This window comes from Plecotus auritus, assembly GCF_963455305.1.
Source record: "Plecotus auritus genome assembly, chromosome: 4".
NCBI lineage: Eukaryota > Metazoa > Chordata > Mammalia > Chiroptera > Vespertilionidae > Plecotus > Plecotus auritus.
The window spans coordinates 88,207,175-88,223,285 of NC_137775.1; the positions used below are offsets into that span (position 1 = coordinate 88,207,175).

The 16,111-nt window shown below is 47.9% G+C and overlaps 1 protein-coding gene across 4 annotated transcripts in view; it reads left to right on the top strand.

The window, feature by feature from the left end:
- CLIC5 (chloride intracellular channel 5) overlaps positions 1 to 16,111 on the top strand; it is a gene marked incomplete at its 5' end in the record, with an annotated part of 161,330 nt that overhangs the window by 60,388 nt on the left and 84,831 nt on the right. For 2 of the 4 annotated variants that reach the window (XM_080664732.1, XM_080664733.1), the window contains one exon: positions 856 to 1,261. The exons of 1 other annotated variant lie outside the window; for it this stretch is intronic. In XM_080664732.1, the coding sequence (XP_080520858.1) occupies positions 1,199 to 1,261 (63 nt within the window). Of the gene's footprint in view, positions 1 to 855; positions 1,262 to 5,831; positions 5,887 to 16,111 lie in introns of those variants that run through there. One more of the 4 variants, XM_080664734.1, reaches the window with a different exon arrangement.

Here is a 16,111-nt window from a genome sequence, read left to right on the forward strand (position 1 = left end):
GGGAGGGTGGGAGTCAGAGAGAAACATCAATGTGAGAGCGACACAGCTATTGGTTGCCTCCCACACCGGTCCCAACCAGGGCTGGGGATTGAACCTGCAACCGAAGTACATGACCTTGACCAGCATCAAACCTGGGACCCTTCAGTCCATAGGCTGAAGCTCTATCCACTGAGCAAAACTGGCTAGGGCAACTATTACTTATTTTTATCGTCAAATGATTATTTTTTTTAAATAAAGCTCTGAAAAAATTTATATTTGTAAGTAAGGCAAGACAGAGCACAAACAGGATTAGCTAACAAGAAGGCAAAGGAAACAGACAGAATTTGACCAGAAGGGATGGTTTTACGTCTTTCAAGTTTCAATGATGAAGCTTAACCTCCTTCAAATGACATACTACCAGCGTTATACCCTGGGACAGCCCCTTCCTGCCTTAGCGATGCTCAGAATAGAGAGTTGGTGTGGGGGGCTGGAGAGGGAAGGAAAGACCCCAAAACAGGGCATTTGCCATTCTCCCGCTCCCCACACCAACTCTCTATTCTGAGCATTGCTAAGGCAGGAAGGGGCTTTCCCAGGGGATAACGCTGGTAGTATGTCATTTGAAGGAGGTTAAGCTTCATCATTGAAACTTGAAAGACGTAAAACCATCCCTTCTCTTCTTCCTCTTCTCTCAGACTCCCTCTCCCGCCCCCCTTTCCCTTTCCTAGGACATCCTTTGGGCCTTAGTGGCGGCGGGACCGGCTGCGTCCGCGCCTTGCGCCTGGCGGGGTGGCCTGTCCCGGGGGCGGCCCCGCTGCTCGCGGAGTGCCCCTCCCGCCCCACCCCGGCTGACCCCGCCCCGCGGCCAACGGCTATTTTGGGCGCGTTGGCGGCAGCGGCGGGATCGTTGACAGGCGCGGATCCTGTGACACCTCCCGCAGCCGGCACTTGTTGCTCAGGGACCTGCTGCCATCCCTGCACCTCCCTCTCGCGGTGCCCCCTGTCCTCTCCGGGTTTCTCTCCTTTTCACGCCGTCACCCGGGACTGATTCTCAGGCATCGCGGTCCCGGGCTGGAGAAATAGAAAAGGGGGCGAAAACCAACCAGGACGCCGCTCCGAAGGGAGGCCCCTCTGGGCAGGAGCAGGAGCGCAGAGCGCTGGCCCGGGCGCCGCAGGGCTGGCGCCTCCCCGACCCGGGACGGTGGCCCCGGGCGCCGACGGCATGACGGACTCGGCGACCGCGAACGGGGACGACAGGGACCCCGAGATCGAGCTCTTTGTGAAGGTAGGTCGGCGCCTGGGCGCTCCCGCACCTGCGCCGGCTCACGTGCACCCGCGCGGCTCGCGCCGGACGCCCGACCCTCCCCGGGGAGCGCAGCCCAGCCCTGGCGGTCCCCTGGGCGGCCTGTCTGCAAGCCCGAGCCTGGTCTCAGGGCTCCCGGGCGGATGGAGTCAGGTGCAGTCTGGCAGGTGGCTGTCTTGGAGAGTTGGCCGGCAGTTTGTCAAAGCGGCCGCAGGACAGGCGGTCCCCGCTGTGGGTCCAGAGCCCTCCCCGCGGGATGTTGGCTTTTCTTGAGGGGCATCCTCAGGTGTAGGGAGATGGTAAGAACCTTGCTGGACCCGTTAACCTATCTTCTAAAACTGTGTGTGTTTGTGTGTGTGCGTGCAATAAAAGGAAGCATTGGTGGTCATTACCTTTGGCAAAGCAAAAATAACATTTCTTAAAAACCTCTTTCCATTATTCAGAGCTAAAGGGAAAGCAAACGGAAACAAAAGATGTTTCCCAAAGCAGAAAACAAACACTCCATTTCTCCCAACATTATTATTGTCGTGATCATGATTCTGCAGGGTATCAGGAAATGCTAAGGGCTGGACAAATCGGAAAACGCCCCGATCAACCTGGGCAGACTGGCGTGAAGGGGTACAGTGAAAAAGTAAAAGAGCCGCCTCGCTCCCTAGGCAGAAACAGCGTAACGTCAAAGCCGCTCACTTCATTTGCAACCTGTGGGAGGAAGGATGGAAGCCGCCGCACGTTTCCCGTCCGCTGGTGTAATAAGAAAGAAACATTTGATCGGTCCTAGGGTGCGACACCGCAGAAGCTGGGAAACCTGAGGCGGCGGGAGAGTTGCCTCCAGGGTGGTGCAGGCAGAGTCGCCAGGACTTGGGGGAGGGGAAGTCTGCAGGCTGCCTGAGAGCCAAGACCTTTCACAAAGAGGGAAGAAACCCTTCAAATGCAAAGTTTCTCTAGAAATATGCAGATCGGCGAGAAGGCAAGGGACCCTGAAATTTAAATGGCATGTATATTTCCTGGGACCGGGGGAAATGATCTGTCCTAGTTGGCCCAGGTGCCACAAGGATTTGTTAAATTTTTCCCACTGGGTTTCTCTCTCTCTCTCTCTCTCTCTCTCTCTCTCTCTCTCTCTCTCTCTGTGTGTGTGTGTGTGTGTGTTTAATTATCTGTAAAAATTACACCCATCATTTAGTGATACTTGCTTTTCTCAGCCTGTTTCTTTCCCCTCACCTGTGGCTTCTGGTGCCCTCATTTGGTTTCTGGAACCCCTTTGGGTAGGATTTCCAGGACCTCTGGCAGACCCACGTAATGAGAGGGGTCTTGTCCCCTGGGAGGCTGAGCTATGTGGGCCTCAGTGGTGACCTGAGCCTCAGCCTCCAGGCCTGCGGTGTGGGGAGTGAATAGGGAGGGCTCTAACAAAGCCAGGAGTCTTGCTGCTCTCCTTGAAGAAAGCTATTCTGGGACTTTCTCAGATTCCCTGGGAGCAGGTAGTTTCACAGTGTCAAGTTCCTGAAAGATATTTGAAACACAAATTGACTCTTTAGAGCCAAAGAAACCCTGTGCCCCACTCCTAGGTGTGGGGACCAATTCTCCCGGCACCTTTGGAATTTCATGTTGGCAGCTTTGGAGGTTTTCTCCATTTATATAAAAAGCTCACTGCATAGCCCCTGTGCCCCCAAAGAATTCTAAAATGCCCGTGCTGTCATTTGTTTTATTTTCCCCAAAGAAAAGCAATCCATGAGAGCCAGCAGGCCTTCATGGTCAGTTCAAAAACTAGATTGATGCAGGGAACAAAAAATCAGGTAGGAAAGCTCTTTTGACATCCCCCCTTTTTCAGTTTCTGGTTAGTAGTTATCATTGACAGGGACAAGTAAAGATGGAAAGTAAACTATAATAATAAAAGCGTAATATGCTAATTAGACCGGACAGCCGAAGGACCTTCTGGACATCCTTCTGGATCGACCTTCCGGTAGAAGCCGGGGCTGCGAGGGCCGAGGCAAGCTGCTGTGACTGTGAGGGCCGAGCTCCTTGCACAAATTTCATGCATCGGCCCTCTAGCTGTGAAATAAGACACTGGCCGTGGTTTGCACAGTTTCAATGTCCTGATTTACGAAATTAGGCATTTCCAAGTTTGATATTTCTCTTAGCTCTATGATTCCCATAGGAAGAAAGGCTTTCTTATTGAAGGGGTCAGGTACCTGAGGTGTTTTCTGAAGAGCAGGGTAATTGTCAGCCAGGCAGGCTGGCCCCACCCAGCTCGAGTCATGGTGTTGCTTATGTTCAACACTCCCACGAAGCAACCCTTCAACCCCGCCTGTCCACTGGGTGTGTCATACACAACCTCTGTCACCCAGGGAGCTTCAAGGACATACGCCTGAGGCCCACATCAATTGATAATCGTGATCTGTTGCCATTGCAGCTGCTAATAACAATAATATGAAAAGGCAGCGTCTTAGGACTTAGTCACATACTTTATCTCCTTGAACCCCCAGCATCCTTGTCCTTGAGCCTTGGTCCACTCATGTGAAAAATGAAGGAAACAAACAAACATGACTCACAGGGCCTTCGTGAGACCTGCTGCTGTCAGCACTCGGTGAGCTGCAGTTTGCTCTCCTTGTAACAACCTCAGGACATAAGAACGATGATTACTTCCGTTTTGTGGTTGAACTACACTTGTGCTCACAGAGGGTATGTGAAATGCCCAGAGTAGAGGGTAATAGCATCCAGTTCTGGTTCTCAAATCTAGAGGTTCTGACTCTAAATTTCTTACTCTTTTTTTAAAACACCCTTATGTCAGGCCTTGTACCTTCTTTTGTCAAGTTAGGCTCTCAAGTGCCATCCAAGACAATTATTGATAACTTACTAATCTGTTCCCATGTGGTCATGGGATGATGTCAAGGAGCCTGGCCATCCCTGCTCTGCACCCCAAGGCTTTCCTTCCCAGGGAACATTCTGATGGTGACTTTTAAGAGATCACCGCCCAATGTGTTTCGTTTCTTCATCTATAAAAAGAAAGATTTGCGGAGATAAGCTCTGATTCTATTGTTCCATAACATCCACGTATGGGGCAGAGGTCTGGAGACACAGGACCCAAGTTCAAGTGTTGTCTCTGCCTCTAGTTAGCTGAGTGACTCTGAACAAATTACTTAACTTCTCTGAGTCTCAATAGGCCCCTCTTAAAACAAGAAGGTGGTTGTGAACAAGGTGACCAACCATATCATTTATTGTCCAAACTAAGATGCCTCTGAGAGTGAAAAGGGGTGGTTCGAATAATTAGGCTGGGACAACAGGTGTATTCTGGAATTGATCAGGGCCAATCAGGCTATGCGGCTCTCTGGTTATGAAAATACTGTCACCACAGACTTGCTGTCAGTAGCCAGATTCCACAGCAGCCAGTAGGTGAAAGCGCTTTGTAAATGGAAAATTGCTATAAGCACATGAAAGTGAAATAATGACGTGAATTCCATGGCTCCCAGAACCTTCCTTGATCTGCAGGTCCCTGATTCGCCTTAGGATACGAAAGCCTGGCTCCTACCTCACTCGCAGGGCTCTTTTGAGAAAAAATGAGATCTTTTGTAGCTTGGACTATGATCATAAAGGGAGGACAACAGGCTAGAGAATAGATAGTTGGCGCTGAGTGTGGTTTATTGAAAGAAAAAAAGAGCAAAAGTAAAAGCAAAACAGAAAGTGATTTAGAAAGGCAAACACAGGATGTGCTGAGTAGTGAGATCAAGGCATCCCTCCCATCTGCATTGACTCGTCCACCCCCAGCCTCACCCCAAGATGTAGAAAGCCACGAGGTGAGGTGCTGATGGGGGACCCATTTGCTGTAAATGTTTCTTGGGGCCATGGATGTGGGTTTCTACAGAAACCAGTGGTTCTCACCATTGGCTGCATATTCAGATTGGGGAAATTTTAAAACTCCTGATGCCACACTGCTCCCCAGGCCAACTACATCGAAGTTCCTGTGGGTGGGGCCCAGAAACAATATTTATACCCCCACCTCCAGGTACGGCTCTACTGGAGAGCTTCTGAGTCATAGTCAGAGGGGGGTCTGAGAGGCAGGCAGCTTCTGCTGCAGCTGAAATAGGTGGGCTCCTTGGTGCAGATTAATGTCCAGAACATGCAACAGCCTCAGGGCATCGTGATCAGGAGTGTTGCAGGTAGAGAGCTTGTGCCTAATCAGTGCTCAGCTAACAGATGCTGACATCCACGGGACTCCAGAACAATCAGTGCCTGGGGTCAAATAGTCATCCGTTCAACATGGGGGAAAATAGAACGGAGTCCTGCTGATTGTCTGGCAGAAATGACTAGTCCCTCCATTTACTGAGTGATCCGAAAGTCTCTGACAGTGGTGCAGGGTCAAGTCAAGTCATGGTGACCCACGTGTGGTCATTTGACTTCCAGAACAGACAAGAGCCAATCTCGTGGTGCTCCCTTGCAGGCCCCTGCGGCCTGCTGGCTGCTTGGGCACGTTGGGCAGCTTGCCTAAGCATGGGCTCAGCAGGCTTTGACTTTTGCTTCATCACATTAAGCAAATGTTTTTCTTCCTCACCACCTCCAGGTTTTGATCTGCAGTCAATAATCCGATACACAAATTCATCTTCCCTGCTATGTCAGTGAGTGCGTCTTTTCCTGTTAACACACCCATGGGAGTGCTAGTGTCAGATGTCGGCTGATGCACATCTCAGGTGCCTTTCAGCAGGTAGTTGGAGTGAGGACTGGGGATCTGCAGATGCTGAAGTGCACGGTCAGTGGTGTCAGCTGCTGATTTCCTACAGACTTGTGTTGTTTATCTGAGTGCTAGTTGACTCCACTCAGCAAAGAGCCCAAAGATTTAGAGTTTAGACAGGTCAAAAGCTTTTCATTCTTAAGTTGCTGGGTGCTAGGCCCATGTCCGTGGTGGCAGGAGGTGCAGTGGAAGAGTGTCAGGCTGTGGGTTACCTGCTGTGTGGTGTAGGGCAGGCTGCTTGGCCTTTCTGGGCCACAGTTTTCTTACCAATGCAATGGTGATAATGGTAGTTCATATAACATGGGGTTGATGTGAGCATTGAACGAACTGTGTATGAGTCTGGGGTATAAGTAAAGCTTCCCTCCCTTGATGTGTTGAAGTCAGACTCAGTCCTGACTGCCCCTGCCTCATTGCTGGAGCCAGGACGCAGACACTGGGAGCTGGAGCACATCATCCCGGGATCGGTCTGCCTCTGATGGGGCTGCTGCTCAGAGAGCTGGAGAACATAACAGATTCTCAACACCTGCTGTCTTTTAAAACTATTACCAAGGAGGCATCGTCAGCTGTCTTTGTCACAAGGCTGGGGATGAGAAATAGTGAAGAAGCCAAGTGTTCAAGCAGGGGTTTCCTGAAAACGTGAGTCAGTGTAGGGGTCCCTCCACCCAGGGGCACCTGAGATCTGCCCCTGCCGGTGTTCTTTTTTTTTTTTTTTCCCTGCCAGTGTTCTGAGGGGTCAGCTCCAGCTACTGGGAACACTTCTCAACCAGCCCGTGAGTGCAAATCTACTTTGGAAACTCACATATTTACTTAAGGAGTAGCTGAGCTCTGAACTGTGAAATTCTTTAAAGATAAGTCAGATAGTCTGCTGTCAGAACTGAAATGAATCTTTTCTGGGAAAAAGAAATGGGATTGTTAACTCTAGATGCACCTGTAGCTCTGCCAGTCTTTGGACTGTATTTACTGTAGCATTCATGGTGAACCACGTCGAGGCCAATGGTGCTCAGCCTTGCGGCATGAAAAAGTCACTGCCAAGCTTCTTCACATGGACCTGCCCAGGTCCTGTCCCCAGAGGTTCAGACTCAGGAGGTCTGGGTGAGGCCCAGGCCTCTGTACCCTTACAAAACTACCTACCCCTGGGTGATTTGGGGATTCATCAGAGACTGAGAACCTTTGGTCCGGACCGTGGGTGAATAAGGCTGAACAACCCAGTACACAAAGGGCAAGATGAAATTCAGTCCCCACTGGAATCACCCATTTCATAGCACGGAGGAGGCTGAGGCAAAGATGCTGGTAGCATGAATCACCCCAGATTACCCACAAATAAACCAGGAAAGGGAGGGAAGGAATGCTTTGACCTTTCTTTTATAACTTGATTTTATGCCTTTGTAATTTTTTTATGACATGGGAGTGACAAGAAATTTTAAAAGCTAGGCATGAAGGAAATGTTAGTAAGATAAAGAATTTCTGGAATTAAGGGATTACAACCAATCAATCAATCAGTTGGCCAATTTACAAACATGTGTATGGAGCCACTTACTTTGAGAAACTGAAAGCTGGAAGCAGAGAGGGGAGATCTAGGAAGATGGGATCCCAGCAGTCCATCAACTTGCAGCTGAGAAGCAAAAATGTAAGGAAGCCTTAGGGCCACATGAGTGGCAGGACATGAAATGAAGGGTTCAAATGAGAGGACCAGTGTGGCTTGAATGAGGTATCCAGGATCTGCATTGTACTTTTAAAAATTATTAGGGTGCACAGAGTAGCTAGGAGTGGGTAACAGGTCAAGTCCAGCAACAGTATGGTGGTGAGGATGTTCAGGGCCCAGTGGCTATACAAGGTTGGCTGAAGAGAATGGTATATGGAGAGTGCAGTTGAAAACAAGATTAAAACACACACACACACACACACACACACACACACACAAAACAAAACAAACAAACAAAAAAAACCAGTTGGCTGGTTTTGAATGGCAGGCAGTGATTTTTGCCCCCTTTTGAGTAATGGGGAGTAAGTAACCAAGTTTTTACACAGAATAGGAGCTTGATTTGGTCCCTGCTTAGAAAGGTCCATATGCTGCATTGCATGATGTGGTGGGAAGATTGTAAGAAGACCTGGATTCCAGATCTGGATCTGCCACCCATTGTTTGTGTGAAACTTATTCAAGTTTCCTCTTCTATAAAATGGGACCAGCAATCATAACATCATAGAATTTCTGATTTGGGAAAACCTCTTAGAAGTCATCTAGTCTGGCCCCCTCTTATCAGAAAAATTCACAATCTAGCACTTTGGGATGCATGCTGCTAATGGATTTAAGAAAGAAAGTGAGATAAAATGTGAGCTGCTGCTGTTTTTGTCCTTGCTCTTATGACTGTGTTCACTGTGACCACGTTGGGATACAGAGAGCCTTGAGGCAGAGGCCTATGAGGAGGATTCTTCAGTGTTCCTGCCAGGAGGTGATAATGAGCCTAAACTAGGGCTGAAAGGAACAGCATGCTTTGAAAGAGTGATGTGAACACAAAATTGGGCACAGGCCTTGGAAGAAATATGTGCACCTATAATTTCTGGTAATTCACCTCTGGAAAGACTGGTTTCCATATTTGGAATCATGACACCCTTGATGGGCTTGCCCATTATTTTGCCATATAAAATAATGTTGTAAATGGGTTGAGTGCAGATAAACTAATTGAGCTTGAGCTTTCTGTTTCCTTTTAACCATGAATCCCTATGACTGATAGAAATAGAGCCATGATGAAGGGAGTTGTCATTAATGAGGAGAATATGGTTTTAGAACTGTTTTGTTTAAGGTGATGACAGACCAGGCAAGCACAGATGTCCTTTACATGCTGGAAAATCAGAATGAAGAATGAGGGGAAGGTCAAGACTAGGAATGTGGGTTTGGACTTCTGCTTAGAGCAGAATAAGTTGAAGGAATAACTTCCCTAAAGGAGGAAGTGTGGAGAAGGGGTAAAGAAATAAGGACTGCACTTTAGGAAATGCCCATTTGAGGGGAGGAATGAGGCATAAGCTGAGTTAGCCAAGGTGATAAAAGGTAGGAAAGAAATGTAACATCCCAGACGAAGGGAACTCTGTGGACAGTGGCTCATGTGGAAGCAAGAAATGGCCGGATGTGTATGGAAGAACTAAGTGTTCTGCTTGGCTGTGGCAAAGAGAGTGTGAAGGGATGTTGGGAAGGTGGACAGGAATATAAGTTAGGGTTGGATCGTGAGGCACCTCTGATGGCAGGCTGAACGATTTGGAACTTTTATTTATAATGTACAAGACTGCACATGCTACCATGTGCTTGTGGGCAATGCAATTATATTTTAGAAGTGAGGAAGTGCTTAATTACCTAAGGATAGTGTGGCTGGTGCTGCTGCATCTGTGGAGAAGTATTTTGAAGTGGTGGTGGGGGGGTGTGTCTCAGGTCCCCTACAGGCTGTGGTGTTCAGAAGTTTTGTGCTGGTTACACCCCACATCAACCTCTAGGAACTTTAAAAGGATTTCCCCACTTCTGTTTATCATTCTATAGTAAGGGGGAAAGAAACAAGTACCACGGAAGGAAAAACTCTAAAGGTGAAAGGGAACATGTGTAGTGAATGGAGACCAACTGAGAACCCATTGCCTAGAATGAAGAAGAAGTGAAAACCATTGTTCCAATTACTATCTTTTAAAAATCCAATTTTGGAAGTTGTCATGGCAACAGATATAGGTTTCTTGACTCAGCCCAAGGCTCCTCTCCCCTCAATGCAGGCTTCTTCTTCCTAATTCTATCAGTGAGTAGAGACCCAGTAAACACAGCAGGAGGGGTTGGGCAATCTCACCTGCCTTTTATTCATTTATTCATTTGGATCCTGTGGCATTTTACAGTCATATCATAAAATCTAGGATCCACAGTGTCTTTATAATTTGCCTGTGGTCCTTTATCACAAACACCTCAGATTTGTCCTGTGGTGATAAAGGGTTCTGGACAGGGCTTGACCAGAGGACTCTAGGAGAGAAAAGCCACTTGGGAAAGTTGTGTGACCTCTCCTGTTTTGGGGACTTCATGAGTATAACAGAGATCTGATCTGTCTAGCAGTATTATTATAAGTGTCAAATAATAAGAAATTCAAACCCCTTTTATAAACAAGAGTTTTCATTGTTCAAGAGTAAGGCATTCTGTTGGTCAGTATATGCCCCACTGCTGAAACCACAGCCCATGAACTTGTTCATATAATAGCCCAATGCCATGTTTGATGAATTATCTTCCCTGCTCAGGCCCCTCCCTCTCCATATCCTGCCATACCTGAGGGCTGCCAACTTCTCTGATGGCCTCTGCATTGGGTAGCACAGGTGGAATACCCAAATGGGGATCACCTGGAAGGTGTGCATGGTCCCTGCCTGGAAGTGGCCAGATCCCTTCCAACCACTTTCCATAGTTCAGACCTCAAGCACCATCTAGTTGCCTTCCCAGAAAAAAAAAAGGGGGGGAAGCAGGTTTGACAAACAACAACCTGTCTCTTCCATAGAAATGATTTGTTTCCTTGCTTCTTGCCCTTTCATTTCCTCTTCACTCTCTAAGAGGGCATCTTGCCTAGAGCCTCTTTCACCTCTCGTTCACCATGTTTGATACCATTGGCTTAATCTTCCTAGAATACTGTCTATCGTACCCACTCCTTTACCTGCTACATCAAGTTCAATTGCTTTAACCTGATATTGAAGACACTCCAACTAGGCCTGCATTCCCTTCCCTCACCTTATTTTCTATACTCTCTTAAAATGGTTCCTTATGGGTCCATAGAGTTTTTGGAGCATCTTTGAGTCTCTTGGTTTTATCCTCACACAGTCCCTTTGAGGGAGGAAGAGATTTAATCCTCATCACAGACAAGGTAACCTGCTGGGGCCTGTGCACTGTGTTGCTCTGCATAAGCTGAGGGAGAAACTGGGGATCCTGACTCTGGGCCTTGGCAGTCTTCACTGGATCAGGGTTTCCCTGCTTTGCATGATCTCACCAACCACCTGGGACACTTTCCAAATTCCAGGAAAAACTTGTGAATCAGAGTCTTCGGGGGAGGGTCCCAGACGTCTGTAATTAACCAGAGTCCCGTGACTGCTGCATGGTCCATTAAGGGAACATTCCTCATAACCTAACAAAGGTCCATGTGAATAGCTGAACCCAGAGAAGTGAGTCTAATGGTGGAAATTTCCCTTTAAATGGTGCAAATGTGGGAGAGAACTTTGAGGGGCAGTGGGCCTTCCAGCTGCTCATAGGTCACCCCAATGAGCATAGTATTCCAGACTTCCTAAAAAGTGGTCCTTGACTTTAGAATCCACTCCATGACCTATGGAATTATAAAAACAGTCATGGAGTCACAGGTTTTTTTGTAGTTTTTTGTTGTTGTTTTGTTTTGGCATAGCTGCTTATCCCCATCCCCAGAGTATCTGGTGCTTGAAGTAGAAAGTGTTGGGAAAGAGATTGGGTGATGGCAGGGGATAAAAGGGTAGGAGATACAGAGGGGAACTGACTTGACTTATGAAGTAGAGGAAGTATTCCTCATTCTTTAGTCTCTGCATGTTGGGATGCCAGAGAATGGATTTATAACTGAATACTAATAGCTGTGGCTATGTGATGTTCTGAATACCTTACTCACATTGACTCCTTGAATTCTGTGGTAGGTCCTGTTATTACTCCCAAGTTACAGATGAGGAAACTGAAGCTCAGAGAGGCAGGGTCCTCTGACCGAGGCCACAGAGCTGGGATCTGGTAAAACCAGGTTTCAGACCCCAGGCTGGGGCATCAGCTCTGTCCTCTCTGCTGCCTTGATTCATCCAGACCCTCCCAGCTGTGCAAAGAGAAATATTCTTCCTGAAGCCAAAGACTTTTTTTAAATTGCCAGCTAGAGCAGAATGCACAAGGCTTTGCCTTTTTCTTTCATTCTCCATAGGTCACAATGAATAGGCCAAGGTCAAGGCTGATCTCTATGCTTAAGCAAAACCAGACAATTACCAGGTAGGGAGTTAGCTCTACAGAAAGACCCAACTGTTCTCAAGTCTCCTTCCGACTTATCTGCCACAGTAACATAAATTCCCACCCACTGGTCGACCCATTTGTTTTAGGTCATGTCCTCCAGAGGTCCGTTTTAAAAAATATGTGTTACTCTGAATGAGTTACTACAGGGACATGAAGCCCAGATGTCATACCAGCTAAGAATGCGTATCGGGCCAGGAAGCAGGAGGGAAAGGATTAAAGGGAGGGGGAGAGAGACACCAGGAGTGCTGCATGCCACTGGGGTACTGCCTGTACTGTACTCGATGTCTGTCAGCACCCTGATCCGGTGAAGACTGCCAATGCCTGGAGTCAGGATCCCCGGGTTTCTCCCTCGGGTGTGGCAGGATATTTAGTCTTTCTGCACTGAATACTTCCTCTACTTCAGAAGTCAAGTCAGTTCCCCTCTGTATCTCCTACCCTTTTATCCCCTTGGAAGGGAGTGAAAGTAGAACTTGCTGTCTGATGTGGGGGTGGCTACCAAAGGCAGACTTCTGTTGAAGGGCTGGCTTTTCATTGCCCCAGGATTCTAGGCTAGACTTCGAAACTCATCTTTGCATGGATGAAGTCCTTGGCTTGAAAGAAACCTGTGCTTATTCCAATTAGTCCTTCTGCACTGCTAAGAACTGGACTCATTTACAGACATATGGAGAGTCCCACAGTAAAATAACAGCAAAACAGACAGTTTGCCAGGGCACTATAAAGGTGAAAAACTATCAATTGAAAGAAAACTAACAATTTTATTTCTGGAGTTCACTGGATTCCATTGAATCTTCATGGGATTTTAGTATCTTCCAAGGAGCCTGCTATAGGACATTGAGGCCCAGAGAAGTTAGCTGTTATAATGCCACAGAGCTGACTGAGGTTCACTCTGGGGCCCAGCCTCCCTGATGCTAGGTCCTTTCTGAGTCATTCTGAGACAAGTGACATAGTCAAAGGTAGCAAGACTATGGGAGGCATTATAATACAATTATTTGAGTATCTGCTATGTTCTAGACATTATGCTAGTCACTATTTCATTCACTACCCCTAATGCCACAATGCCATGGGGTAGGTATATTGTGACTGTTTTATAGATGAGAAATCTGGTGCTTGGAAAGGTCCCATGGAAATGGGATTCAAACTCAGTTCTGGCTGATTCCAAGACCACATCTTTTAATGTATGTTAATAATTAAACATAAAATTAAAGTCAAAAGTTGCTTAAAATATACTTGTCTGTATGGCAGTTATTTATTGAAGTCTACCAGGTGCCAGACCCTGAGCCGGGTGGGAATAAGGTGCACAGAACAGACACAGCTGGGCCCTGGCTGAACTTGCAGCCTGGGCATAGGAGGGACAGGGCAGCCATTGGACATGCAGAAGGACTGTGACCCAAGGGCATGTATGAGGCTACGGGAGCTTGGAGCCATGGGACCTGGTACCGGGAAAGTACTGAACAGAGTTCTCTGCAGCACAGGCAGGGAAGGACTTGGGATTCAATTCAGGGGTGGGACATGAGGGGAGAGTCCCGGCTAAGCTGTGGCAGAGAAGGGGAAGGAAGCCACCTACCCCTTCCCCCAACAGACCTGTTGCCATGGCAGATTCTGGAGGGAGCAGGTGATGAAGGGACCCCAGGTTCTCCATCCCTGTAAGGACCCCAGAAGCTTCTCTTGACCAGGAGAATAAGGGCAACCCTAGAGAAAAACCATGGACTATCCCTTCTGGCCCCTCTCCCACCTTAGGTCATTTTAAAAAGCTATTTGAAGCTTATCTAGGCCTTAATACCCTTCAGAAAACATTTTTCTACCTGTGTGCCAAGAATTACACTATCGTGGGCGAGGTACCTTTCATTCCAGAGTGGGAGATAAACGGCTCTCGGTGGGAACGCCTGGCTGGTTAACACTTTGCAGTGTTGGAGAACCACCAAGTGTGTCATCAGACATCAGCCAGGAGGGAAAGGAGTGGTTATCAGATGCGCCTCATTGACAAAGGGTTTGACGTGGGGAAAGGATGGTCTACAGGAGCTGAAAAAAGAGGCCGGGATGGAAGATAAAGGTCACTCGTGCCATGGCTCTGCTCCCCAGGCTTGGTGCTGATTTCCTTCAGTGGTTCAGCAAATAGGACAGGAACCAACTAGCCATGGGGGCCTTAAAGTCACTGATCACATGGATCCACTCCAATCATGACTGGCTGCTTTTTATAGGGCAGCATGTGTGCCATCATTTTATTATTTATATACATATTAGAGGCCCAATGCACGAAATCTGTGCAAGGGGCTCAGCCCTCCCAGCCCCGGCTGCCTTGGCCGGCCCTCGCAGCCTTGTCCGGCCCTCACAGCCCTGGCTTCGTCTGGAAGGTCGTCCGGATAGTTGTTCTGCTGTTCTGCTGTTCTGTCTAATTAGCATATTACCTCTTGTATATAGCATTTACTATTTGTATATATCATCTATCTATATAATAGAGGAATATGCAAATTAGCTGGTACACTGTAACGTCACGACCGAAAAGCAGGGACCTGAGGCTGCATGGTGCCTGGCCGGGGTGAGGGACCTCAGGCCACGCCCCCCGCCCAGTGGGGGCTTGACAGGAGACCTCAGGCCACGCTCCCTGCCCCGGCGCTGGACCAGGAGACCTCAGGCCATGCCCCCCACCCCGTGGGGCTTGACGGGCAACCTCAGGCTGCGCCCCCCGACCCCGGCTCCGGGCTGGGAGATCTCTGGCCACGTCCCCCTTGCCCCGGCACCAGGCTGGGGAACCTGAGGCTGCGCCCCCTGCCCAGAGGCACTTGATGGGGGTAGGGCCGGCTGGGTCTGGGTCTCACCCAATGGGGGTGGGGCCGGCTGGGTCTGGGTCTTCTGCATTTTCGAAGTGCATGTGGGTGGTAGGCAGGGACTTGACTCTAGGTCCCACGGCGTGCCCCAGACTCTGATAAGAGGGAGATTTTCATATACGTTTTACTAATTTTCTTTCATCTCTGACACTTCTATTATAGAGAAAGGGCAAATGGCAATATTAAAATATTTCCTCTAATTAATTCCCTTTTAATGTGCACAAATTTTTGTGCACCGGGCCACTAGTTTATATATATATTCTACATACAAATTAGATATACTTTATACATCTACTCTTCTCCAGAGACTTGAGATCCAAGACTGAAATGCCTATATCTATATAGTGTTTGGCATACACTGTATACTCAACTAATTTAATTGTTATATACCAGTAAATCCACACGTATCTTTGCATTTCTTCCATAGTCACTCAATATTTGTTAAGTAACAGAGCAATACAGTGGAACTCAGGAACCTTGTCTTTTGCTTCTGCTTCCCATCGTTCTATTATTGTGGATTAGTCATTTGGATTTCTTCATCTTCAAAATAAGAGGATTGGATGAAATAACTGAGGTCATGATTCTTTGCACTGTGTACTGAGCCCTGTGTGAGGCCCTGTGGGATATTCCAGAAGGACTCTCTCAGGCAATTTACCATCTACTTGATAAGGGTCTTGAAGCTCCTGTAACCTAGGGGTCGGCAAACTTTTCTATAAAGGGTCACACAGAAAACACTTTCAGCTTCGAGGTCCATGCAGTCACTGTCCCAGCTACCCAACTGTGCCATTGTAGCATGAAAGCAGCCATAGACAATATGTAAATGATGGGTATGCCTGTGTTCTAATTAAACTTTATTTACAAAAATAGTCAGCAGGTGCCCAACTGACAAGGAATTGAACTAAATTCAGTGTGGTGCCCAGAGCTGTGGGCTTGGCCTTCTCCATGAATGATGATAAGGTTGGACAGGATGCCTCCAGTGGAGGTGGCCATCATCACCCATGGCTGTCCATTCCAGGAAGCAATGAGATCTTGTGACCCCAGGGTTGAGTCGTAAGACTCAACATCTAGGAGAATGTTCCTATGTGAATCCAAATGATTAATATTCCTGTCCTGCATGTGATGAAATAGTCACAGAGCCTGAGGCTCTGGACTTTGTTGCCAGACCATGGAAAGGTGTCCGCGGTCATGCACTCAGGTTCTCGTGTGGAGAGCTGCCCATGGACGGAACTCATTACCAGCTCCTACCCCATCATTCTTCTTTCTTGCTTCCCTTGCACTCG